Source organism: Carassius carassius, chromosome 3 (assembly GCF_963082965.1).
Source record: "Carassius carassius chromosome 3, fCarCar2.1, whole genome shotgun sequence".
NCBI classification, from domain to species: Eukaryota; Metazoa; Chordata; class Actinopteri; order Cypriniformes; family Cyprinidae; genus Carassius; species Carassius carassius.
In genome coordinates, this window is record NC_081757.1 from 39,701,562 (window position 1) to 39,728,603 (window position 27,042).

At 39.4% G+C, this 27,042-nt stretch overlaps 1 protein-coding gene across 2 annotated transcripts in view; it reads left to right on the forward strand.

Annotated features, from left to right (window-relative positions):
* Positions 1 to 27,042, forward strand: part of LOC132126804 (copine-7-like) — a 61,015-nt gene that overhangs the window by 23,069 nt on the left and 10,904 nt on the right. For both annotated transcript variants that reach the window (XM_059538319.1, XM_059538328.1), the window contains 2 exons: positions 239 to 372; positions 26,128 to 26,182. In XM_059538319.1, the coding sequence (XP_059394302.1) occupies positions 239 to 372; positions 26,128 to 26,182 (189 nt within the window). The remainder of the gene's footprint in view (positions 1 to 238; positions 373 to 26,127; positions 26,183 to 27,042) is intronic.

Below are 27,042 nucleotides of genomic sequence, written 5' to 3' on the forward strand. Positions count from 1 at the left end.
GCAGAACTGTTCTAGTCCGGTTTTGTGTAACTTCCCAGGAAAGACAGCTCTTGAGTGCTTGTCTTTTTGTAGACTGACATTTCCTTTCAATTGTCTACAATGGAGACACGTTTTGTTCTGGGCGTAAAATTAAAGTGATTAAACTTACTTGACGATCGATCAGATTATGTAACCCATTCCATTTTTGTCCTGCATTTTGCAGTTTTATCAAGAGTGTGTCATGCTATTATCTCTCTAGGTTGCCATTGACTTCACGGCGTCCAATGGGGACCCTCGCAATAGCTGTTCCCTGCACTACATCAACCCATATCAGCCGAATGAGTATCTGAAAGCCTTGATAGCCGTGGGGGAGATCTGCCAGGATTACGACAGGTCAGTGCTTGTGTCTCTGCTGATGGAGGTGGACACTATCACATAGGCTTGTAATTTTTCTTGGAATTTAGTGCATCTTTCTTTAAATATATTTGCTCCACTTTTGACAATCATTTTTGGGTGATGTCACAAAGGCAGCACAGCCCATTGGTAATTTCAAACAATAAGCTATTTAGGTATTGTTTTAGGTGACCGTTGTAAGTAATGCAAATTAAGTCTTCTTAAAAAGCATTCCAAAATGTAATGTATTAATTGGAAGTTGATTTGGGAGGGGATTCCCTCAAAAAGGTAAAAGACAATTTTTTTTTCTATTTTTGAGATTAAACACCAAATTAATACCACTGGCCCCGATGATGTATTGAGATCTTATGAAGTGAAACGATTTGTTTGTGCGAGAAACTGAACAAACTAGTTTACGTACATTAATCATGCAGTGATATTCACATAATTATATTATTAAAGCACCTAATAATAATGTGAAACGTGGATGTTTTACATGTCTACAATTCTAAAACATATAAAGTGAGTGAACTTGTCTACATCGACTCAACTTTTGAATGTGTCCTTGCTGAAAAAAAATCTTACTTTATCCTAAACTCTTCTATTTAAATAAGCATAATAGGACAGCTATAAAAGCAAAAAATGAACAACTGAAGGAAGCGTTTCCATTATAAAACACTGAGATGCTTTGGAGGGTGAACTTGACCTTCAGCCTCCTCTTCCTGTTCAAAACACCTCTTCAAAAGTGGGTGCCAGCAGTTTTTCAGAAAGAAAGTACTCCTCCTCATTCGACTTGCATTCAGGTCTGGAACACCCACTTTTCTTGACCCAGTCAATTCCCAACAGACAAAACAAGTCCTGTCCAAGAATGTGTTATGGACCAGGCCGGTTGGGCCAATGCCTTAGATCCTCTGACTACCAGAGGCCTCCAACTGAGAGAATCCTAACAACAAACAAAAACTTACTACAGATGTATAACTGACATAGAAACCGAGAGTGCTTGAACGTGTGCCACTGACTGTTAGCACAGTATAAAATGAATGAAGTAATAAGGAAAATCTTTTCCTGGCACCTTGTCAGCACTAACAGAGTCTTTTGAACATCTTATTGCAGCTGTGATATTTCATACTATTGTGGTGTGTTGTTGTCTATTGCAATGTGCACATGAGTTTATTCTCAAAACTGTATTTCTTGTGATTGCAAATGTGACAATAACGGGGTTTCACAGGGCCACTGTCAATCTATTATGAAAAAGTACTTTAAATGTTACTTGTAGCAGACTTCAATTATTAAAAGTATTTTTTTTTACCAAAAAAATATTATAAATAAATATAAAGGCCACTTAAGTATACTTCAAAAGTATACTTTCTTGACTGTTTCTAAACACTTAAAAAGTGCACTTTGTAATACTGTCAAATTTAAAGTTTTACGTTTAAGTTTATTTTAAATGTCTTTGTTTTTAAGAAGTGCACATATTTTAGTGTGTTCACTAACATACTAAACCACATGTACTTAAAAATCTGAACTGTAGTGTAATTCAATTACATTTACAGGTAACATTTTTAATGAAAAAAAAAATTACAACGTCATTACAAATGTGTAATTCAAAATATATATCAATTAATGAGATACACTTTTGAATAGAAATGAGATTACAAATATATTTACGAGTATATTTCAGTTCACACTTATTAATAATAGCACACCATAATAATAAACTTAATAAAATATAATGAAGTATATCCCACCAAAAACATTTTCTCATTAAATTTATCTAAAAAATAAAAGTATGAAAGTAAAATGGGTTGTGAATATAATTTTATGAAGACTTTTGGCCTGAATGTTATACAGTATAACCTTCCATTTGAATGCATGGATGCTAGCCCAGTTAGATTATTGTGACTAAAGTAAATGACTTAAAAACTCAGACCTTGGTACAGTACAAGAGGGATCACTTTACTAAAGCTTGCCTGGAGGCTGTTTGTTGACTTTGAGGCATTGTTGGTTAGCTTGGTACACTATTTAATTTGTTTCTTGTACTGCGAGGAATCAGGGGTCCATCCGATCTATTGACTAAGGCTGTGTCCTTCCTTTGGGCAACATCCTAATAACCCATGGCTCCGGAGATCCTGCCAGTGACTGGTGCCAGAGACTCGCCCGTGTCTGTAGTCTGTGGCTTATAAACCGCTGTGCTTGTGGAACCCCAGTGTGGGAGACAATAGGAAGAAATCTAAACCAACTAATCAGCCAAACAGAATTTTTCCTGTATTATTCGGTCTTTATGTTTCCAAACTGAACTAAAGCATTGTGTGTGGGTAGTTAATATAGTTGCTTTATTCTCTCTAATTGTGCAATACTTTAAATTTTCGCCATCCTTTTTCCTGCTTGATTCAGAACATTGCGCATTAGTGTGTTCAGTGCATTTCTTTCGGGAAAGGCATTCACTGTTTGTCTTTTAAACAGCCGTATCCCATGATCATTGATTCGGTTCCTGTTTTATTTAATGATAGTTCTGGACTCACAGTGACTAAATCAATATGTGCTTAAGTTGTTGCGGGCTTACTACAATTACTACAAAGCCTTATAAGAGCTGGTTAATAACCATCTTACACATTTATAATGAGATCTGTTTCAAAGGGAGGATTCTCTCCACAGATCATAGCCAAATGAGTCAACAGCTATATCCCCCTAATGAACCAAAAACAAACAAACCATTGTGCTTAATGGAAACACTTATGATATGCTGGTGGTAAAAGTTAAAGAAACACACTCCTTTGTTAAAGGTGCAATATGTAATATTGACAGCTAGTGGTTAAAGTGGTTACTGAATTCCAAATTCAAAATATTGGAGAGTTGTTTCTCCCAGCCCCTCATCCTCAAACTCAAAGCTCACACGAGTTGCCAGACTGATGAAATGCAACAGAAATGAGGGCAATTAACAGTGTATGACGATGATCTTTACACTGTAAGTTGATGAGTTGTTTTAATATGCCTTGGGTCAGGTAGAATCTGTGATTTTTGATACAGTTTTTTGCTAGCTTCCATGGTTGTTTTCCTCTAACTGGCAACCTGGGATGTTGAAATACTATTGGGTAAGTTAGGAGTATAGGTGGAATTACACAGACCAACACAAAAACAAACATTTCAAAGTAGAATATCTCCCTGTAGCATTGTTTTTTGTTATTTATTCCTCAGAGAATGTGTGAATGAAATGGAACTTTCGGAAAAGTATCTGCAAACATGGTATTTTTATGCTTTAGTACAGCCAAAAAAATTGCATACAGCACCTTTAAGTTTTTCCAGACCCCCACTTTTTTCCCCCTGTTCACTATTTTTCTACTATCATTAATTTAACAGCAAGCATTTTGTACAATAAATTACAATTTATGTATAACAATTAAATAACACTTTACAACACAATCTTTTTATTTTATTTTTATGAATATCAACTGGAACATATGAAACTGCTCACAATGTACACTCACCTAAAGGATTATTAGGAACACCATACTAATACTGTGTTTGACCCCCTTTCGCCTTCAGAACTGCCTTAATTCTACGAGGCATTGATTCAACAAGGTGCTGAAAGCATTCTTTAGAAATGTTGGTCCATATTCATAGGATAGCATCTTGCAGTTGATGGAGATTTGTGGGATGCACATCCATGGCACGAAGCTCCCGTTCCACCACATCCCAAAGATGATCTATTGGGTTGAGATCTGGTGAATGTGGGGGCCATTTTAGTACAGTGAACTCATTGTGATGTTCAAGAAACCAATTTGAAATGATTCAAGCTTTGTGACATGGTGCAATATCCTGCTGGATGTAGCCATCAGAGGATGGGTACATGGTGGTCATAAAGGGATGCACATGGTCAGAAACAATGCTCAGGTAGGCCGTGGCATTTAAACGATGCCCAATTGGCACTAAGGGGCCTAAAGTGTGCCAAGAAAACATCCCCCACACCATTACACCATCACCACCAGCCTGCACAGTGGTAACAGTCTGTGAGGTTGACATTTTAAATGGTGAAATAACAGATTTAATTTAGGCTTTTGATCACACATAAACATTTATCAACACACATACATGGAGCTCATCAAATATGGTAAACAGAAGCTGTACTGGACTTGTTTGAGAACAAAGCTTATAGCCGAAACATTCTTGTGTGACACAAGAAACAAACATTATTGCTTTTCGCATGTCAAGAAAGCACATTTGAGCTTCTGTTAAGCAAATTTGATGTTCTCTATGTATGTGCGTTGATCAGGGTTTATAAAAGCTTTCATATAAAGCAATCATGTCTCTTCAGAAGATTTGGATTAAACCAATTTATATGAATTACTGTTGACTTTTTGTACTTGTGTTTTCAATGGATGGACATAAAGCATGAGAGAATATGAAAAATATCTTTATTTGTGTTTTGAAGATGAATGAACGCCTGATGGGCTTGGAACAACATGAGGTTGAATACATGATGACAGAATTTTCACTTTTGGATGAACTATTGGTTTAAGATAGCACTACTGTAGTATATGGTATTTGCTGAAGGATGCTTGAAGTTCAACTGAGTCGTACACCTACGCTGTGTGGGTTTCCTGATCAGGCTGAGAGGGTGTGTTACTCATCATCACACATCAGGTGATCGTTTGAAGCTAAAAACAGGATGGATGTGATCATACTAGTGGGATGGTGTGGGCTTTGTTCATTTTTAATAGAAATAATAATAAATAAAACATTCTCAGAATATATTACATAATATCTACAAGTACAAAAACATACTTTTTGTATTTTAGTTATATTGCGAAATGTACATTAAGGACACACTGTCAGCATAAACATTACACATTTACATTACACAATCCAGTGCACCAGTGCATCCAACATGATCTCATGAGTATTCAAATGTATTTTGCATAATGTTTGGTTCTACCACATAAACATTACTTACATTTGTATGGACACAAAATTGATTTATTGAAAGCTAAATTGCAAATCATTTATGAATGAAAAAGTTTCCAGTCGTACAAAAACATACTCGGATTGAGCCTAATGTGATTTTCCAAAAACATTGCCTAAATATTTGGTTATTGCTTAACAACAGCCAACACAGCCTGTCTTACTCACCAGTGGATCCTCTGCAGTGAATGGGTGCCATCAGAATGAAAGTCCAAACAGCTGATAAAAAAATCACAATAATCCACAAGTAATCCACACCACTCCAGTCCATCAATAACTGTCTGATGAAGTGAATAACTTTGTAAGAAACAAATCAATTACCATGATATTTTTTAACTTCTGGCCAGAATACGAGCCTTGTCCATTATAATGGTCTCTCCAATGAAAAAGTTTTGTTGTCTAAATTAAGAGAGAAATATGCAAAGATCAAGCATTGTTTATAAGCAAAAACTGTCCCAAAATAGTCCCAGTCCCAAAGTCATAATAATGGATATATTTCTTACAAACACATAGCTTTCAACAAGACATCAGCTGATGGACTGGAGTGGTGTGGATTACTGTGATGTTTTTATCAGCTGTTTGGACTCTCATTCTGGCGGCACCCATTCACTGCAGAGAAAGTGATGTTATGATCAATTTCTCCAAATCTGTTTTGATGAAGAAACAAACTTATTACAGTGAGTAAGTTATTTTTTGGGGGGTGAACTTTTCCTGTAACACATGATAATATTTGCATACATTGTGATTGCAGAGATTGGGAAGAATGCTTTAATTATTGTGTCTTACTTTATGTGGGGATAACGACTCTTTGTAGCTCTCATATGTGGAAATCTTTTTCTCCTGATATTCCTATAACCGCAGCCGCACTGACAGATATGCATGGCTTTGGGGGGGATATTCATCCCACTGCTTTTTTCTGATAATGGTAGTGAAAATAAGAGGATATTGATTTAATTTTGCCTGCTTAATGCATCCTCTTGGTGGGCAGATAAAATGGCAGAGAGAGAGAGAGAGAGAGAGAGAGAGAGAGAGAGAGAATTTACAAAATGGCTGTTACCTGAAATCTTTTACATGTGGTAAATCTCTATCAGATAATATCTAAAATTAAAGTAACCAATCATATACTAATTAAGATTTAGAATTAAAATACTGATTTGTTTGTGTCTGAGCATGTGCATTCTTTCTCTGCAAGCCAGTAATTGTGTTTAAACACTTTGGTAGCATGACTCACAGGTTGAAAAACAATCAGCTCCGCTCAACATGCTCGGCTCATTACTGCTGCATGTATTGTTGCAGTTGTTTGTATGAGTTGTCAGAGCCAGTGTGATTTTGGCAATCAGCGCCATGACTAATTTGTCTTTGTTGCTGCTGTATGGCTCCCTGCAGGTTGTCCTTTTGGGCTTTTGTTAAAAGCAGGATTAGGCCTTTTCCTCGTCTCGGAGGAAACGCTGGATGGTGGTGGCAGTCTGACTGCCCTCATCAGATTCTGCTGGAGATGTGCTGATGTGATCTCTCTGAGGAGTCGTCAAAATAATAAAGAGCATTTTCTAGTGTACTGACGTGAGAGGGAGAGAGCAAAAAAAGAACTTGTTTTTCATAATTGGGCAGCTTTTAGCTCTATTTGTGCCTCTGTGGCTGGAGAAATAGATGTTCTCCAACTTTACAGCAAAAAATAAAAATAAAAATAGCTAAAATATGTTTCAAAATACATATATTTTCTACTAATACATGTTTTGGCTTTGTTTTGTATATTTTTGAAAACAGATTTATACATAAAATAATATATATATATATATATATATATAAATAGAAAACATATATTTACCTGAATATCTTTTAAAATATATTTTCTATCAATATTTTTTTGGCCATTCTTTTGTATATTTTTGAAATATGAAAATATATTTCAAATGTATAAATCTATTTTTTAAAAGCATTTAAAATGCATTTGCAAATGTCTCATTGGAAGAAAAACTTGATTTGTTGTCTATAACATGTGAACATATAATACATTTGAATAAACTTCAGCAAGGACATCATTTAAAATGATCCAATATTGCAAAATATAAAAATAATAAGCATAATTAAACCATTATAAATCTACTTTTGGTCGCTTGTATGCCCTCCGCATTTGTATTTAGCCTAAATTTAGGCTACTGTGAAAATGGAAATTTATTTTCTTGCCCCTGAAATACATTCAAACTGAAACTAAATAGATTTTCTGTCTGAAAAAAAACTTTATTAAATGAATGTGCCTAATAGATTATTTGAAACTTGAAGTTTGAAATCAAGTTGCTGAATGAGATTAAGAATGCGAGTAACTGAATGGAAGTAAATGGAAATGACTGAACAATATGGATGCACCTCTTGTGACCCAGTTTTACAGAGGCCTATGAGTAAGCTGAATGCTTTTGGGAAGCTGAGAAGGCACTATTTTTTACTCATTTGCAAAGCAGTTGGCAGAGAGGGAAGAAGTCACAGTTGTCAGAACAGCTTGCCTCGCAATCACGAATGTGTGAATGTTTAGCATGTCAGGCATCATTGTATCATACATATAAATCATGCTGATGGATTCAGCACATCAGAAAATTATTTTGGAGTGCAGGGAAGGCTCAGGAGCATGAAAAGGATCGTATATTTTGAATTTATATTCTTAAAATGAAGTGTACAGGTGTGACTTTGTGACTGTATTGTGAAAAATCGACATCAGACATCAGATCAGGGTTATTAGGTAAAACTAAAACCTTTAAAAAATACTTGAAATAAACTAAACTTAAACTAAAAGTTAATAAACAACAGATTTGTAAAACCTTTGACCAACTGTAACCATGCTTTTGGATTATCTGCTTTTTGGGTTTTTGGTAAAAATGTTTAAAAACCTGTTTAAAAGTGATTTGCACAAAATTTGCATGCATGCTCATTTGAGCAGCAATTGGATGTAGGATATATTACTAAACTGCAATTGAACAAAAAGGACAAGCAGCAGCAGAGAATGAGATCTGAATCCAAGATTAGAAATATATTTCTAATTGTTCTTCACAGGATATTAAAGTTTAGATATTATTTAGTGACATTTTGGAGGCCATGTGGTGTTGGCCCATTTAAAATACAGGTTGTCATCAGATTTTATAATTATCTGCCAGTCTTACAGACATGTTGTTTCTGTAACCCACCTGCCAAGTTTTTAGTCAGTGTCCTTTTAAAATTCTTTCTGCTTAAAGGGGAAAAATAAAATGATAGCTCAACTCCAAACACTTATTTATTCAGTTTGTGACTCCATTAAGTTCATCAGTTCACCAAAAAAAAAAAAAAAAAGCTTTCATTTACTCAATTTGGTTTCAAACCTGTCTTATTTTCCTCTTTATTTGAGAGCTACAGTGAAACTAGAGAACTACGGCTATCATATGGGTTCAGAAGACTTGGTATAGACAAATGTGCATATTTTACTTGCACGGTCTTTCATATGAACAATTATTGTACATTTCATTTTATGTTGCAATCTTTGTTTAATTTTGCAAATTAAGTGTAGTTTGTTATGTCTAACGAAATAATTGAATAAGTGATTGTAACGCATTAAAACTTCCTAATTACGAGAAGAAGGAGGCGGGAACCGGCAGACAATCAAATCAAACTTTAATAATCAAAATAAACATAAAACAGCTTGGCAGCCCCTCACAATGACCTGCGGGAACCTAGGGGTAGGACAGATGAGGCGAGAGAAAAGGAGATGGAAGGATGAGGAGCGACAAAGATGAGAGAGGAGGAAAAAAAATTCAGGTTCCCAGATGCAATGCCGCTCGGCCCTCCACCAGCTGGGTGATCTTCTCCGCGGTGCCTGGCGGTGGCACTGGACGGCCCTTGGCGGACGGCACGACACTCCTCCGCCGCCCGGTGGACGGCGACGGCTCCTCCGATTTTGGGCAGCCGTCAGGAGTCCCCCGTTCCCTGCTCCTCTGCTCCCTCATGGACGGCAGCCGCCCCTCCACATCACGGGCAGCCGGCAGCGAGCTCGCCCGTCCCCGGCAACTCACTCCAGCCCACCGCCTCGAGCGTCCATGGCGGCACACTCCCTCACCTGCTCGATGGCACCGCGGATTCACCACAGCGGCGAGGGATCTTCAGCAGCGCGTCCCTCCTTCTCCTGGGTTTTGGCACCAATGTAACAATAAAACTTCCTAATCATCGGGAAGAAGGAGGCGGGAACTGGCGGATAATCAATTTACATTTTAATAATCAAAATAAACACAAAACAGCACGGCAGCCCCTCACAGCCGACTGCCGTGCACAAACAAAACCAGAACACAAACTAAAACCCAGGCCTGGTCCTCTCTTGTCCTTCACTGTCGTCGCTCCTGTTTTATATCCTTCCATCTCCTCCATAGGACTCGAGACCGGTGGGTCAAACAGATGTTACTCATTTCCAATCACTCCACCGGCCTCGCCCGTTCCCACGGCTCTCGGCCCCGCCCCACTCGTCACAGTGATGTTGGCTTTTACTTCATTATATACACACACACACATCAATAATGTGTGTGTGTATATCATTAAAAAAAGTTATTCAAGTACACTTATTTTATTATTATTATTATTATTATTATTGTACACTTTTTGTCTAAGGTTGTCTACTTAGGTTGTGTATCGACCTAAAATTAATAATGAATAAAAACTTGATAAACTTTGTCATATAAACCTATTTGTTTGATAGTTTTTGTCTGTTTGGTCTGAAGACGAGGTGTGTTCAGACGCATTGTTGGCGTGTTGCTATTTTGAGGCAACTGAAAACTATTGACCAACCAGAACCTTGTCTAAAGTCAATGGCGCAGTATTTTTGTTGTTATTTAAAGAACGCACTAGTAATGTGTGCCTATAGACGGGTCAACAATGCACGTGCACTCTGCCCAGGCCTGGCGCCAGAGAGGGGTTTGGGGGGGCTTGGCCCCCCCCATGGACATCCCTGTTCCCCCCCTTCGGACTGAAGGGGATGGTTGGACTTGAGTCTAGCGTGTATTATAGTCTTATCAATACAACTTCCTGCTGTTGAATCTGCTTGCTTTTAGATGGAAAAGCTGCTCACAACCTATGTTTTCTTCGTAATAATATCATAACAAAACAGATTTGGCAAACAATCCAGTGTATCTTCTTCTTTGGAAAGCGTCAAATAATTTCAAAGGTGAGCAATGTAGCCAATCACAGAGATGTTTGTTGGCTTCTAAAACGCAATGGTCAGTTAGAGGTGCTTTGGTTGGAATCCACTCAATCACTGCTCCAGTCACCATTTTTTGTCCAGTGCTGGGTTCTGTCAAAGACTATAGAATACCCAAGACATGTCACTCTTATGGTTTTGAATGGGGAAAAATGCAATGCTCAATATGGCTGCTCAATCACAGGAAGCCCTTCCTTCTTAATGAAAGAGCCAATCGCTAAACAGTAAAGTCAGTGGGTCACTGAAGCGTCCTGGTTGCTGTAGAAACAGTGAGCTCTCTGAGACGTGCTCTTAGGACTGCACACGCGCACTGGCTGATCTAGCCTGAGAAATAAGCTTTTTATAATGCTATTTGAGCAAAAGTAACAACCTTTATGACAGTTGTCAGATTTCTTTGGTGATTTAAAATATGAAATTTATCCTAAACTTAGTGCACAGTTTTGGAGAATTTGATGTTTCCCCATTCAAAGAGATAGGAGTTGCACTTGGATGCCTGAGAGGTGTTTCAAAGATGGCCTCTGAGTGATATGACTTGTCTTAAAGAGACTTTGGTTCTTTCATGCTTGGAACTTTTTTCTAATAAAGATATTTAAAAGTTTCATCATGTAGTCACGTTCATTGTATTTTATTTTTTTACTTTGTTGGATTGTGATGAATGACTGACAGTTTTTAATAAATTTAAAGGGAGCAGTCTTTGGCACGTCCTGATTTTGCTGAGTTAGATGTGTTCCAGCGTCAACATATTTTGTTGACCACAGAACAACATTTTACTCCAAAAATGTATTTTTAACCATATCCCTACACCTAAACCTAACCTTAACCATGAGTAATCCCTAAAATCAGAGGAAATGATAGATGAATGACACTGATGTACAAGCACCAAACAGTGATTTTAAGCTTAAACTTCACAAAATCTATAAACTGGATCTTCAAATCTGATTGGTTAATCACAATGTTGTTCCAGGGACAACAAAGATGTTGTCCCAGGAACATGTCTCACTTGGTAAAATCAGGTTCTGCCAGTCTTTGCATGCTGTATAGCCTACGATGTTTTATTCAGAATTTAAATAAAACTTCATGCTTGACAAGCAGCCACGTATGACACAGAAAGCCAACTACTAAACTATATAGAAAAAGATAATAATCTCAGAAGTACATGATTCTGCAACCGATCTGGTCCAAACGCAGGGTTTAGGTAAGGAAAGGATTATTATTTGTATTGGCTGCCATGCCAAATCATGCTCACCTGCTTGCTTTTCTGTTTAATTTAACAGTGGTTTTGGGAACATAATATATACTTTACTAACAAGTAATTGTAACACTTTACAATAAGGTTCGATTAGTTAATATGACTTAATGTATTAAAGTCTATTGTTATTGTAAAGTAAAACAATGTGTAATAGGCCTATTACACACTCAGGGATGTGCAGCATCACAGACACATGCCAAATATTAAAAATCAAAGGATTACAATGTAAAAGATTATTATTGTGTATCCTTTTACCTCGCAAACGAACAGCTCCGTTTCCTCTCTGGAGAAGCATTCAGTCATTGCTCTTGCAAATTCCACCATGTAAATAGCCAATCTGCCATGTTGCAACGCACCTGGCTTGTAAAGGGAAAAGGAGACTCTGATTGGTTTATTGCATGTTAAGCTCAAAACACACCCATGACTCATTAAGAAAAGATGTCCAACACTTTTAGACAATTCTGTCATTAAACTAGCAAAAGTGGATTTATCTAAGTGCACCTGAGCCACATGCTTCAGACCATGTGCCTACATTGTTAAAATAGGGCCAATCATCCAAAAAGTTGAAAATTTACTATGAAAATTAAAACTTTTTAAATGTTAAATAAATTTCATAATATCTCCCATTTGAGTGTATTTTCCATGTAAATTTGATTTGCCTCCCATTATCCAGCAAGTTGTAAAAAGTTATTCTTAAAGTTTTTGATGCCTTTAAAAATTTACAGAATATTTGACAATCTTGTTTGGGTTTAGTCGTGCCTGAAATGGCTGGAAGTCAAGAGTTGAAGAAGGATTGAACAGCTGTAATATTTGTCTCCATGTTATCTTCTCATGGGCGTATCTCAGTAATCACTCTTTTCTTCACTATGTTAAACAAATTACCATCGCCAAATAGCTCTTGCTAACTTCAGCTAAAATGTGATTATTAAGATTATATCATGTCAGAGATTAGTGTATGTCACTTCATGGATCAGCTTGAAGTAACATTCTCTATAGCTGTCACAGCATGATGTCTTCAGGCAACCAAACATGTTAATGTGAGGAGAATCAGCTGAGCCACACATGGGTCCAGAGTTCAGTCCATTCACAGGAAACCGAGCAGGACATATTTTTAGATAGATTGCATTGATAATCCATATATGCTTAAGAGCAGTGTTGGGAAGGTTACTTTGGAAATGTAATAGGTTACAGATTACAAGTTACCCTGTTTAAAATGTAATAGTAGTGTAACTTTTTCAATTACTTTATTAAAGTAATGTAACTAATTACTTTTGAGTACTTTTTGATTACTTTTCTAAATTTGTGAAAATTAAAGAATAATAAATAAAAGAATATACATCAACTTAAATACAGTTATCTAATAAGCATGTGACGTATTCTGTGTAATAAACTCCTGAAACATTGGTGTTTTTTTAACTGCTGTCTCTTTGTATATGATTATAGTTTTCTCAAAATAAGTAAAATGCACATGAAGTGACACAGAGCAGTTCTAGAAATTGTGTTTATGTGCTCGTGTACTCCTATATTGAGGCAGCAGAAGTTGAAAACACTGTGAGTTTCAGTAGGCCTATGTGTAGTAAATGAAACCATGTCTTTGCCATTAATTTACAGGAGGGGCGGACTGGGAAAAAAATTCAGACTGGAAAATTCAAACTCATACAAACAAATTCATGGACAAAACTATTTTTTTGTATGGACCTGACATAATTTTTTTTTTAAATCTTTAATTTGGGGACATGCAAAATAATTAAAAGTTCTCTCCTGAACTGCACCTTCACTTCCATTTTTCTCTTCAGTTTCTTTATTTTGCCCTGTTATCCATCTCTCTCATGACTTTAATACTCAAGATTGAACAAAACTATACTTTACAATACAATACTCTACAATACTACAATATCTTTATAGAAAAATCCTAATACTCTACACGAGTCATGTTTTTCCCTTACAAAAATTAACCTTGCTTTTATTAACCTATATAAAAGTAAAATAACCTTGTTATGTTTTTGTTTTTTTGCAAATGGATTTGTATTTATTTTTAAATAAATACATTTGTAAAATAATTTTACATTTTTGGTTACCACATTTAAACAATAGTAACCATTTTCTCTGGATTTATAGTTAAATATTAAAATGTAAATTTTCGTAAGGGTTGTGTTGTTGTCTGTCGTAGCTCCCCCTAAACCTATAAAAAAATCTGATTTTTTTTCAGATAAATTCCTACTGTAACATTACAACTGATAATAATGATGTCCTTTATATAGTATTTTGAGTGATGACTGATGAGCAACGTGCTGCTGCTTGATTAAATAAATAAAAAAAGTCATGACTAACACTTCATGACTTATTAGAGATTTAATTATCAAATGGCGGATTCGCAAATGATCGCTTTAGTACATTCGGCAGGCAATTATACAATAATGATATTAAATAGTGGGGCAAAATCGGCAGCCAGGCCACCGGGAATTGTCCCGGTTCTCCCGGTGTCCAGTCCGTGCCTGATTTCCACAGACACAGAATGTGCAAGTCATAGGCTATTGCATTTTTGGGGCTTTATATTCACAGACACTAGTCCATGTCATGTTTTGATTCAAGTGTACTGACCTACTGTTGATTTAGTCATCCAAAATGTGGGATATTCCGTCCGTGTTAGGCATTCCGTTTTTTATGACTGGATTCTACGAACCAGACTGTATTTCCGCATCACGGAAATTATTAGGGCGGTATGTCTCAGAATAGTCAGTGCAATTTGGGAAAGAAATCAGTTAAATCCATAGACTGTAAAAAAAGATGGACGACTCTCCTTCGCTCTCTTCCATTGGTCAAAACTGAAGCCGCCAGTGTCTCGATATGGCGCTGACATCTTGGACTTGCGCCTGCGCAGATAGCGATCTAGGGACCAGTTCTGCGCAGTAGCTATGCGCAGTAGCAAGCAGGAAGTAAAGCCTTAAAGCCGCGAAATCAACGGCCCCGCCCCTGTGCCCCGCCCTCACTCTCCCTCGCAGAATGCACATACCGTAATCTGCACTGTTTTGGAAGTGGAGTCCTGCTCCTGTGAACTCTGTCTGCTCCGTTCCACTCCAATCTCATTAAAATAAGGTAAATACAAGTACCCTACTAACCAGATATTTAAATAGGTCATATTTAAAAAAAAGTAAAACATGAATAAACTGTAAAAACACGAGTACTCGTATTACTACAATTAAACTATTATAAACAATTAATCTCAATCTAGCGGACAGCTAAATCAACTTCATATTTAGCTCATGAAGTCTGTTTTAGCCAGGTTAGCATCCTATAATTTATTGTTAACATGCATGCAATATGTTAGCAACTAGTTTATTAATGCAACTCACTTATGCTTTTTCATACAGAAGCAATATTCTCGGCTCAGAGAGCTGTCAATCACAGCTGTCAATCACGACGTCACACCACCGTTTTTAGAGCATTAAATAACTATCTAAAAAACAACTTATTTTAAAAACGAACACTTGAATTTACATTAGCCTGATACAAACTACAGTAAATGACAAAAAACAGCTTCGGAAAAAAGATATTTGAAGGGTAATTTAATTGTTTAGTTGGTCTCGCGTCCCATTGAATAACATGGGGAGGCGGGGTTTATGACCTATACTAGGACCACTCACCAGGGGGCGATCGAGACGTTTTGGCTTCACTTTTCAGGGCTTGTGCGGCACGCTTGGTTAAATCTGTATGTGGATGTGTGTAAATATTCAAATGTAATCCCCTTTGTAATCGTTAAAAATTTTATAAGTAACTGTAATTTAATTACTCATTTTTTCGTAGTAACTGTAACTAATTACAGTTACAATAATTTTGTAATTAAATTACGTAACGCCGTTACATGTAACTAGTTACTCCCCAACACTGCTTAAGAGTCACGTGATCTGCTGTAAGGATTGGTAGTGAGTATGGTTTATTTGATAATGTTTAATTTCTGTCTGTTTTAGAAACTGTGGGTTTAACGTGTCTCTAGTGTTAATCTTTTTATTGTTGATATACTTTTATTGTTTTTGTTAATATTTTAAACAAGTTGATTAGTTAAAATGTGTATGTTTTAAAAAAAAATGTTAATAGTTATTTTAGTATGTAAAAAACGCATGCATAATGCATTCTGGGAAATTGTGTTGCACCCTTGTTCACAAAGGATAATTTATTTGTTGAAATACTAAATACAAATCTATCTTTCTATAAGTATTCTCTTTTTTAGGCCTATAATACCTTTAAACTTCAAAGACTTTTAGAACTTAAAAAAAATTGATAAAAAAATAAACAAGACTTTGTGAAGCATTCAAAGTTTGTCTTTCTTAGTTAAACATCAGTCATATGGATTTCTATGAAATTTTAATGAAATACTTCCTTAAATTCATATTCTATTTGGAATTCTGTTTCCTGTTTGCTACCTCACTTTAAATTCAACTCTGATTCAGTTCTGAATGAGGAACAACTTTGCACTTAATAAAAGTTCTGCACACTCAGTTTAGTGGATTATTGTACTAGCTTTATTCATGAATGCTATTTGCAAAAATATACACACACTTGGCTCAACTGCAGTTCATTCAAATCACACCTCAGGTTTTGGAGCGAAAGAAAGTGGCATTGATTGGCTGGCATTAGTGGCCTCTGGTGACAGCTATCAGAATGTTGCTACCTCATCTAGCTTACATTAGCAAGTGAAAGACAAGCTCTGTGCCTGTGGTTATCGTGTTTCTCATTTCTCAGCTCTCTGCTGCACGGCTCTGTGATTCTGACCCCATGATACCCTTCCTCTCTCCGTCACATGGCTGTGAGTTGTCGCCTGTTGAGTGATCAGCTGTGTTAATCTGCTGTCCTGCTGCGTCTGTGCCTTTCCCTCTCCCTCTGGGGTCTCTTTCATCTCTCCAACGCTCTCCATATATATGATGATGATCTTACACACACCTCTGTCCTCAGCTGTACACCGTGTTCACCCAAGGGGCCCCCTTCCTCAAATCTTGTCCTGGAGGTCCAATGCGCTGCAGAGTCTAGCTCCAACCCTGATCAAAGTCACCTGCCTGTGATTTTCTAATGATCCCAAAGACATTGATTGGCACTGATTAGCGTGCTCAGGTGTGTTTGATTAGGGTTAGAGCTAAACTATGCTGGAAAGGTCCAGATTTGAGGATTCCTGCCCTAGTGCCTTTGATATTTGAACCTTGTTATGCTGTTGGGGTATTTGTTGATAAAAAGCTCTGTGTGGGATTATGTGGAAAGGTTTGGATGAATAAAACATTTGAAAAAGGACCTAAGAGTTGCACATATAGAGTTTGGAGAAAATAATGTTTTAAACCCATTATTGTAGGCGTTAAAGGGATAGTTCACCTAAAAATGAAAATGTTATAATTTCTTCTGCTGAACACAAAATAATATTTTTTAAGACTTCTGGCAACATTCGCTATTTGCTATTGAATTCTATAGTAATTTTTTTCCATGCTATAAAAGGCAATGGCTACCAACAACCATTTCTACATAATATTCATTGTGCTGAGCACAAACAAAGATAGTTTGAAGAATTATAGTAACTGAACAGTTACTGTAGCCATTTACTTACCAATATTCTTCAAAATATCTTTGTGTTCAGCAGAAGAAATGAACTTATACAGGTTTGGAACTACTTGAGGGTGAGTAAAAGTAAATGTGTTTTCATTTTCTATATATGTGTTTGTAATAATCCAAACTCCATAATCATCGGGAAGAAGGAGGTGGGAACCGGCAGACAATCAAAATGAAACTTAAATAATCAACATAAACACAAAACAGCGCATCAGCCCAAATAAAAACCAAAACATAAAATAAAGCCCAGGCCTGGTCCTCTCTCATTTCACTGTCGTCGCTCCTGTTTTATATCCTTCCATCTCCTCCATGGGACTCAAGACCGGTGGGTCGAACAGGTGTCGTTCATTTCCTAATCACTCCACCGGCCTCGCTCGTTCCCACGTCCCTCGGCCCAGCCCCACTCGTCACATACCCCCATCGCCCCTTGCTTGGCCGGGGGATACTCCCGAGACTGCGCTCTACTCCCCCCCCCCTCCCTCTAGGACCGCTCACGGGGACCTGCGGGAACCTGGGGGTAGGACAGACGAGGCGAGAGAAAAGGAGATGGAAGGAGGAGCGACAGAGACGAGAGAGGGGAGAGAGGAAAAAAAAAAAAATTCCGGTTCCCAGACGCACTGCTGCTTGGCCCTCCACCAGCTGGGTGATCTCCTCCGCGGTGCCTGGCGGTGTCACTGGACGGCCCTCGGCGGACGGCACGACACTCCTCCGCCGCCTGGTGGACGGTGACGGCTCCTCGGGTTTTGGGCAGCCGGCAGGAGTCCCCCGTTCCCTGCTCCTCCGGATTCCTTCACGGAGGCAGCAGGCTCCGGCCCCCTGGCGAACGGCGCCGACTCCTCCGCTCCCTCACGGATGGCAGCCACCCCTCCACATCAATGGGCGGCCGGCAGCGAGCTCGCCCGTCCCCGGCAACTCACTCCAGCCCACCGTCTCGAGCGTCCATGGCGGCACACTCCCTCGCCTGCTCGATGGCACCGCGGATTCACCACAGCGGCGAGGGATCTTAGCAGCGCCTCCCTCCTTCTCCCGGGTTTCGGCACCACTGTAATAATCCAAACTCCATAATCATCGGGAAGAAGGAGGCGGGAACCGGCAGACAATCAAAATGAAACTTTAATAATCAAAATAAACACAAAACATAAAATAAAGCCCAGGCCTGGTCCTCTCTCGTCCTTCACTGTCGTTGCTCCTGTTTTATATCCTTCCATCTCCTCCGTGGGACTCAAGACTGGTGGGTCGAACAGGTGTCGTTCATCTCCTAATCACTCCACCGGCCTCGCTCGTTCCCACGTCCCTTGGCCCCGCCCCACTCGTCACAGTGTTTAGTCAAAAGCTGTGGGTGAAATGTACTTTCAAAAAGTTTCAACTCATGAGACCCTGTTTAACAGGACAGTTTGTAATCTTAACAGCTTTACAAATATGACTATTACTTTAGGCAAAAAAGTGGACAAAAACTAAAAGAGAATGATAGGGACAGTCAAGCACTAAGAGGGACTATGTCCAAAAACATAATTGCTGCAAAAACAACAGCATCCTCAATATTCACCCTGTTTTCACAAAAAAAAAACAACAACCAGAGAGAACTTCTGTTATGGTGAGGAAGCAAGTGCAAGTAATCGAATAGGACTTTATTGATAGAGTCCAAGGAACAGAGAATAGTGGCATGAACAACAGGTGTGGGAAGCAATGTCTGGCGGTGATCCAGGAAGTGCCGATGTCTGATGGTGATCCAGGAAGTGTCGGTGAGAAGATACAGCAGGAGAGCATGACACAGGAACTGAGACGAGTGATCCGTGGTGGTGAAGAGTGGATGGGTTTTCCAGAGGCGAGATGATCCAGCGAAGAGAAGAAACAGAGAATAACAGGAACGAGAAACCAGGCATACGAACGGGAGACTTCAAACAACGCTCTGACAAACACAAGACGAAAGACAGGGCAATAAGTAGGGATCGGGAGACTTCAAACAACGCTCCGACAAACACAAGACCAAAGACAGGGCAATAAGTAGGGATCGGGTAATAAGTAGCAGCTGGTGTAGATGAACAATTAATAGAGATGCCCACATGAACCAATCAGTGCTGACGAGAGACACACAACACTCAACCCACATAGTGCAAAACCGAGACAACGGTTTACCAAACATGACAGTACCCTCCCCTCTAGATGACCCTACCTGTCGATTGTAATCATCAATCAGGGAGTGATCCAGTATGTCCCTAGCAGGTACCCAACTCCTCTCCTCCAGACCGTAAGGCCGGTGACACACTGGCTGCGTGGTGTCTCTGCTGCGTGTCAGGAGCGTGGCGGCTGCTTCGCGTTTTCTGTGTCTTTACACACCAGAAGCGTGCCTGACGCGGTGCTGGCGCACTGCTGCTGCTGTAGGTGACATAGAGGGAAACCGCCGACAGACCAGGCACTTGTCTAAATGACAACAATATCAACTTTTTTTTTACACACCTACACCTACGCCTACTGATAAAGGACACCGTCAACAGTATTATAGGCAAAATAGACTATGTTTGACAGGTGCAATATTTGAAAATCAATAATTATTTATTTATTTTTTAAATTACATTTATATCTGAATTTATGTCAACCTATAGACTTTCAAATATCAAAATGTCATGAATTAATATGTATTTGTGGACAAAATGACATATAAACATTTTCCTATTATATTTTGCCTGGAAACGCTTCCAACACATGCACGTGTCGCATGAAAAATAGGCGTTGGTTCTATTTCTAGCATGCACGCGTTTTCTGCGCGGCACATCTCACGCAGGCAGTCTGCAAGCTCTAACCTGTTAACATGGGAGCCGAATTAAAAACGGACACGCCACGCAGCTGAGACGCTTGCGCCACGCATCCAGTGTGTCGCCGGCCTAACCCTCCCAGTCCACCAAGTACTGGAATCCTCGTCAACTCTGTCTCGTGAGTTATGAGCATACTCAACCATAGAGAGTTGTTGACTCCAGGATGAAGGATTCTTGGAGACCAAACATCGCAACGTTCTGTCCAAATCTTGGTTGGCCCACTCGGACTGACCGTTGCTCTGCGGATGATAACCCAAAGACAGACTAACCATCGCTCCCAATAATTTACAAAATTCCCTCCAAAATTTGGACACAAATTGGGATCCCCTGTCAGACACCACGTCCATCGGGAGGCCATGTAACTTAAAGACATGATTAATTACAGTAACCACTGTCTCCTTGGCTGAGGGTAATTTGGGCAAGGGAATGAAATGTGCTGCCTTTGAGAATCGGTCCACTACGGTCAAAATGTTCGTCATGCCATTAGAGGGCGGGAGGGCCGTAACAAAATCTAGTGCGATGTGGGATCAGGGTCTCGAAGGGACAGACAGCGGTTGAAGAAACCCTTTAGGAGGTCGGTTAGACGTATTACCACTGGCGCAAACCGAGCAGGCCAAAACAAAATCGTGAATGTCGCGAGCCATAAGTGGCCACCAGAATCATTGCTTTACTAAGCACTTAGTATGGCTTATTCCTGGATGACAAGCGACATTGGAGCAGTGACCTGACTGAATAACGTCGGACCGTAACTCCTCCGGAACGAACAATCGATTCGGTGGTCACCCTGGCGGAGGAGTTACTCCTTCTAAGGCCATCTTGACCTTCGACATGACTTCCCATATGAGTGATGAGATGACTATTCTCTCAGGTAAAATACACTCGGGAGTCACCGGGCGTTCGGATGGATCAAAAATATGTGACAAATCGAGTTTGATGTTCTTGGAACCCAGGCGGTACGATAGAGAAAAGTCAAAACGACCGAAAAAAGTGCCCATCGAGCCTGCCTGGAGTTGAATCTTTTGGCAGTTCTAATATATTCTAAATTCTTATGATCGGTCCAGACGATGAAAAGTACCCCCGACCCATCCAACCAATGATGCCACTCCTCCAATGCTAACTTGACGGCCAACAATTCTCTGTTACCAATGAAAAAAACGCGCAAGGATGCATCTCGTCATCTGAGGCAGCGTGTTGGGAAAGCACTGCACCTACTCCCACCTCTGACGCATCGACCTCCACCACGAACTGACGTGTGGAAGCAGGGGCGACTAAGATGGGAGCCGAAACGAAGCAGCTCTTGAGGTTGGAAAATACAGTCTCGGCTGTATTAGACCACCTGAATGTAGTTCTAAAGGGGAGGTCAAGGCGGTCAGAGGTGAGACTAGTTGGCTGAAATTGCGAATAAAACGCCGACAAAAATTGGCGAACCCCAGAAACCGCTGTAGGGCCTTACGGGAATCTGGACATGGCCAATCTATCACAGCCTTAACCTTGTCAGGATCCATACATATTCCCTCAGACGAGATGATGTAACCTAGGAAGGAAACAGACTGTGCATGAAATACGCATTTCTCTGCCTTGACAAAAAGCCCATTCTCTAGTAACTTCTGGAGCACTCGTCTGACGTGTGGCACGTGTTCCTGGAGAGACGAGGAAAAGATCAGTATGTCATCCAGGTAAACATATATGAACTGATCTACCATGTCTCTCAACACATCATTTACGAGTGCTTGAAAAACCGCTGGTGAGTTGGAGAGCCCAAACGGCATCACCAAGTATTCAAAGTGCCCTCTAGGGGTGTTACAAGTGGTTTTCCACTCATCCCCCTTCATGATGCGGACAAAATGATAAGCATTACGTAAATCCAATTTTGTGAAGACGGATGCTCCCTGTTACCCTATCGAAGGCTGAAGACATCAACGGCAAAGGGTAAGTATTCTTCACTGTGATGTTGTTCAGCTCTCAGTAATCAATACAAGGTCGCAGAGAACCATCCTTCTTACCAACAAAAAAGAACCCCGCCCCCACTGGAGAAGAGGAAGGGCGGATGAACCCTGATGCTAGAGAATCAGAAATATATTTCTCCATGGCCTCCCTCTCAGGAACGGAAAGAGAGTAAAGTTTGCCTTTAGGCGGGGACTTACCTGGAACTAGCTCTATGGCATAGTTATAGGGACGATGCAGAGGGAGAGAAGCAGCGTGGGACTTACTGAACACTTCCTTCAGGTCCAGATACTCCACTGGCACGTTTGACAAAACCGTTGCCTCCTCCTGAAAAACAGAATCAGACACAGAAGAACAAGCAGAAACCAGACAAGACTCATAACAACATTCGCTCCATGAGGTGATAGTGTTGGAACCCCAATCCACTCGTGGGCTGTGTTTGACTAGCCAGGGGTGACCTAAGACAATGGGTGCTCGTTCCACTTGCACACGGCTGCCAAGATATGGAACTCGATGGAGTAATCCGCCACAGAGTGATTCCCCTGTTTGAGGTCCGCAAGTCTTCTGGCTGCTTCCTTGCTGGCCACGGCCCGGTCGAAGACCCTCTTCATTTCCTCTTCGAGGGAGTGGAACGAGGCGCAGCAAGGGTCTCGGTTCTCCCACACCGCCGATCCCACAATGCTGCCCTTTCGGAGAGCAGAGTTAGCACAAACGCCGCCTTGGACTCCTGTCTCAAAGGTGCGAGGCTGCGGGGAGAACTGCATGGAACATCTGGTAAGGAATGCTCTACAGTAGTTGGGTTCACCAGAGTAATTCTCGGGAACAGGTAGGCGTGGTTCTGGCCGGTAGTTCACTTTGGAGACAGCCCGGGGAACCGACGTGCGGGTGGCGCAGCGGGAGTGGTCAGCTGTTGGATCTGCTGGGTGAGCTCGGACACCTGTGTCACCAGCGCTTGGACAGCGTGTCCGGTGTTGACGATGCTCTCCTGCTGCTGAATCCATATGGGTGACGCTGTGGTGGATGAATTCAGACAGTGTTGTGGAACTTGCTGCTTCCATGTCTGGTCAGAGCGTTCTGTAACGGCAAATAAGGGTGAGGAAGCAAGTGCATGTAATTGAATAGGAATTTATTGATAGAGTCCAGGGAACAGAGAATAGTGGCAGGAACAACAGGTGTGTGAGGCGATGTCTGACGGTGATCCTGGAAGTGGCAATGTCTGATGGTGATCCAGGAAGTGGCGGTGAGAAGATACAGAAGGAGAGCGTGACACAGGAACTGAGATGAGCGATCCATGGTGGTGAAGAGTGGATGGGGTTCCAGAGGCGAGATGATCCAGCGAAGAGAAGAAACAGAGAATAACAGGAACGAGAAACAAGGCATACGAACGGGAGACTTCAAACAATGCTCTGACAAACACAAGACAGGGCAATAAGTAGGGATCGGGTAATGAGTAGCAGCTGGTATAGATGAACAATTAATGGAGATGCCCACATGAACCGATCAGTGCTGACGAGAGACACACACACTCCACCCACATAGTGCAAAACCGAGACAAATGGTTTACCAACTGTGACAAAGACACTGTTCCTCCAAAAGCTGTAAGGGCTAAAATTTTAATCACAGACACCTAAAAAAATAAAGCATCATGATCATAGGTTTGGATCATAGGTTGTGTTACTGTGGCTCAAGTGCAGTGTTGGGGAAGTTACTTTTAAAAAGTAGTGTTTGCTCGTTACTCGTTACTTTTTAAAAAAAGTAATCCGTTACTTTACTTAGTTACCCCCTTTGGAAAGTAACTTTTTATGTTACTCGTTACTTTTACGTTGCTTTTATGTTGTTTGACTTTGGGCAGAACCCAATATCTGTTCCTTAATGTGTAGGCCTACATAAAGTTATACTATGGAGGACATAACAGGTATTTCTTTTGTGCTCTTTATTATAAAAAAAATAGTATCAATAAGCTCCTGGTAACCTCAAAATTGGTCATATGTCTCAAAATAAAACATGCATGCCTCATCTAAATCCAACAGAAAAAATAATAACTTAAAAATGGCTTGATGTCAATGGCTTGTGTAAATAAAATAAAATGACACAATACAGTTTAGAGGCAAAGACATTTTAGCCAAAATAAAATCAAGCACAACTTATAGCATGACTAGCCTCAGAATTAAAAAGGCTATGTTAACTGAATATGCTGGCCCTACTTCACAGTATGATGGGCAGATAGAAAAGAGGATATTAGGCATAGGCTTGAGTTGTCTATAGCATGGGTGGCAGGCAACCTATTCCACATCAGCACAAAATGTGTGATTATACCTCATCAGGAGCAGTCTTTCAAAACGTTTATCTGAAAGTCTGTTTCTTCTGGGGGTAAGCACAAGACCTCCCAGGCTGAACCTTTCCACCGGTGCACTGGATGGTGTGGCAGTGTTGTATTTCATGAACACAGCTTTCACTTGGGGGAAACGGTTGAGAACTTCTAATTCTGAGCCTGATCTCATGTACTCAAGTCTTCCTCCTCCTCACCAAAAGAAAAAAAGTCATTTTCATTGGCGCTGCTGTGTGCGGCAACTTCTCTGTTTTTATTCTCAGCCGGCTCTGCATCATGGGGTAGAGTGCGACACTCCGCGATGAGCAGCGCACGCGCCGCTTCTCTCCGCTCCGCTCCCCCTATCCACCGAACTTTAAATTTCGGCAACGTCAAGGCAGCCAATAAAGTTTCCCTGCTCTCCAACACCGGTGCGAATCGCGTCTTGATAGCCTAGGACAAAATGATAAGACATAAGCTTAGCTTTCAGACATACGACTCAATCTATCAAGGTAGAAAAAAGAGAAAAAAAAAGAGTAGGAGAAAAAAAGAGAGATTTTGAGAAAAAATAGGCCTATATATTTTGTTTAAAAGTACACATTTCAAGCTTTCTATATATTTCTCAGGTCTGTGAGGCAAGTAGCTTATCTGAGTTTATCTGAGACTCCAGTTCACACCATGATGATATTGCATGCTATATTTACTTTCTTATTTATTAAATTCAGGTAATTGGTTGATAAAACATCGATTAAAATTAAGATACAACTAATACAAAACGAAATTCACTTTAAAGAAAGGCTTTCTACAAAAACAAACTTAATAAAGTGGTCAAAATCATGTCTGCCCACTCCGCAAAATTGCGCAAAATTATGATCTTACTCATGCTTTACACTTTTCATATAATCAACATAATCAATCGGCTGCTTCTCACTTGCCATGATTTCTTTGCAGACTGCTACCAGTCTCTGTCACGTACTGTGTGGAGCTTGTAACTATTGCGCAAGCGCGCAGATGGCAGTGTCGCTGTCAAATCTAACCATGAGAAAAGTAACGTTGCGCCAAATTGAAAAATGAACTACGTTTCGTTACCAAATTTTCAGTAGTAGCGCGTTACACTACTTTTTACCTGAAAAAGTAGTTACGTTACTGTAACGCGTTACTTAGTAACGCGTTACACACAACACTGCTCAAGTGGTAGAGCATATTAGAAGCACAAGGTTGTGGGTTTGATTCCCAGGGAATACATGTTAGGTAAAAAATGTTAGCCTGAATGCACTGTAAGTCGCTTTGGATACAATGCATAAATTTAATTTAATCATAAAACCGGGAGAGTTGGAGCATCAAGATTAACTTTAGCATCTGCTCTGGCCAGAAAATCACCTGAACTGAATATTACCAGTGCTGCAGTTTCGAAGAGAAAAGTGAGAACCCAATTTCCTCCTTGAGCATCTCCTTAAGCAACTGGAACAAGTTTTTATAAACAATAATCAACTGGAGAAGAATATATATATTTTTATCTATTCAAAGTAGGGTGAAAGCTGTATTAAGGGCAAATGCTGGTAAAACACTTTAATAAGGAAACCTTGCCAATTTGTGAGATGTTCATGTTATTTGCTCTTTTGCCCTTTTTTAACTCTCTCTTCGCAATGTGTTGTTTTATTTACTAATGAATGTTTTTATCTGATCCCAGTGACAAACGATTCTCTGCTTTGGGCTTTGGGGCAAGAATTCCACCTAATTATGAGGTAAAAGACCATTTTTTATATACTTTATAGATTCACATGTGAAAAAATAGTAGAAACACTTTTAAAATTACAAGTATATTTATACACATGGCTTGAAAGTCTCAACAGAAATTACATTAAAGTATATTTTAGTGTATACATGCTTGTTAGTAGATTTTGCAGTACATAGTAAAAGTCTGTGTGAGAAGAATGAACAGATACACAGTGAATACAGCCCCTTGTGAAAAAAGAAGTATCATTTCGCATACTTTTAAAAAGAGTACTTGTAATAGAATTAATATACTTTAAAAGAAATTATGAGTGTGTATTGTTATGTTATATTGTATAAGAGCGTAATACCGTCTCAATTCATGTAAGAGTGCTATTGTACTTACGTACATCTTTATGTAATTTTGTGATTACTTCTGTTGTTTACCTGATTGTGTACTGGTGAATATACTGACAAGCATTTATGGTAAACTAAAATATACTTTAATGTAATTTATATCGAAACGTGTGTGTCATATATTTAAATATATGTGTAATTACACATTTGTAATGATGCAGTTGCAATTTAGTACATAGTAATAAATGTACATGTAATATTGAAGTACATTAAAATTACAGTCAAGTACTTTACATGTGCTTTTTATTTAATACATTTAAAGCATGGAGAGAGAAAAAACGATTAAAAATTTACTTTAATGTAAAACCTTTAATTTGACATGAATTATGTACTTAATTGTGTTACAGTAATTAAAGTACACCATTTACTTCATTAAGATTATGTTATATGCAAACATATATGCTTTTCCTTTTCAAAAGGGTTGTCTACTAGTATATCATTTCTAAATGTGGAAGTATCTACCATTTTCTATATT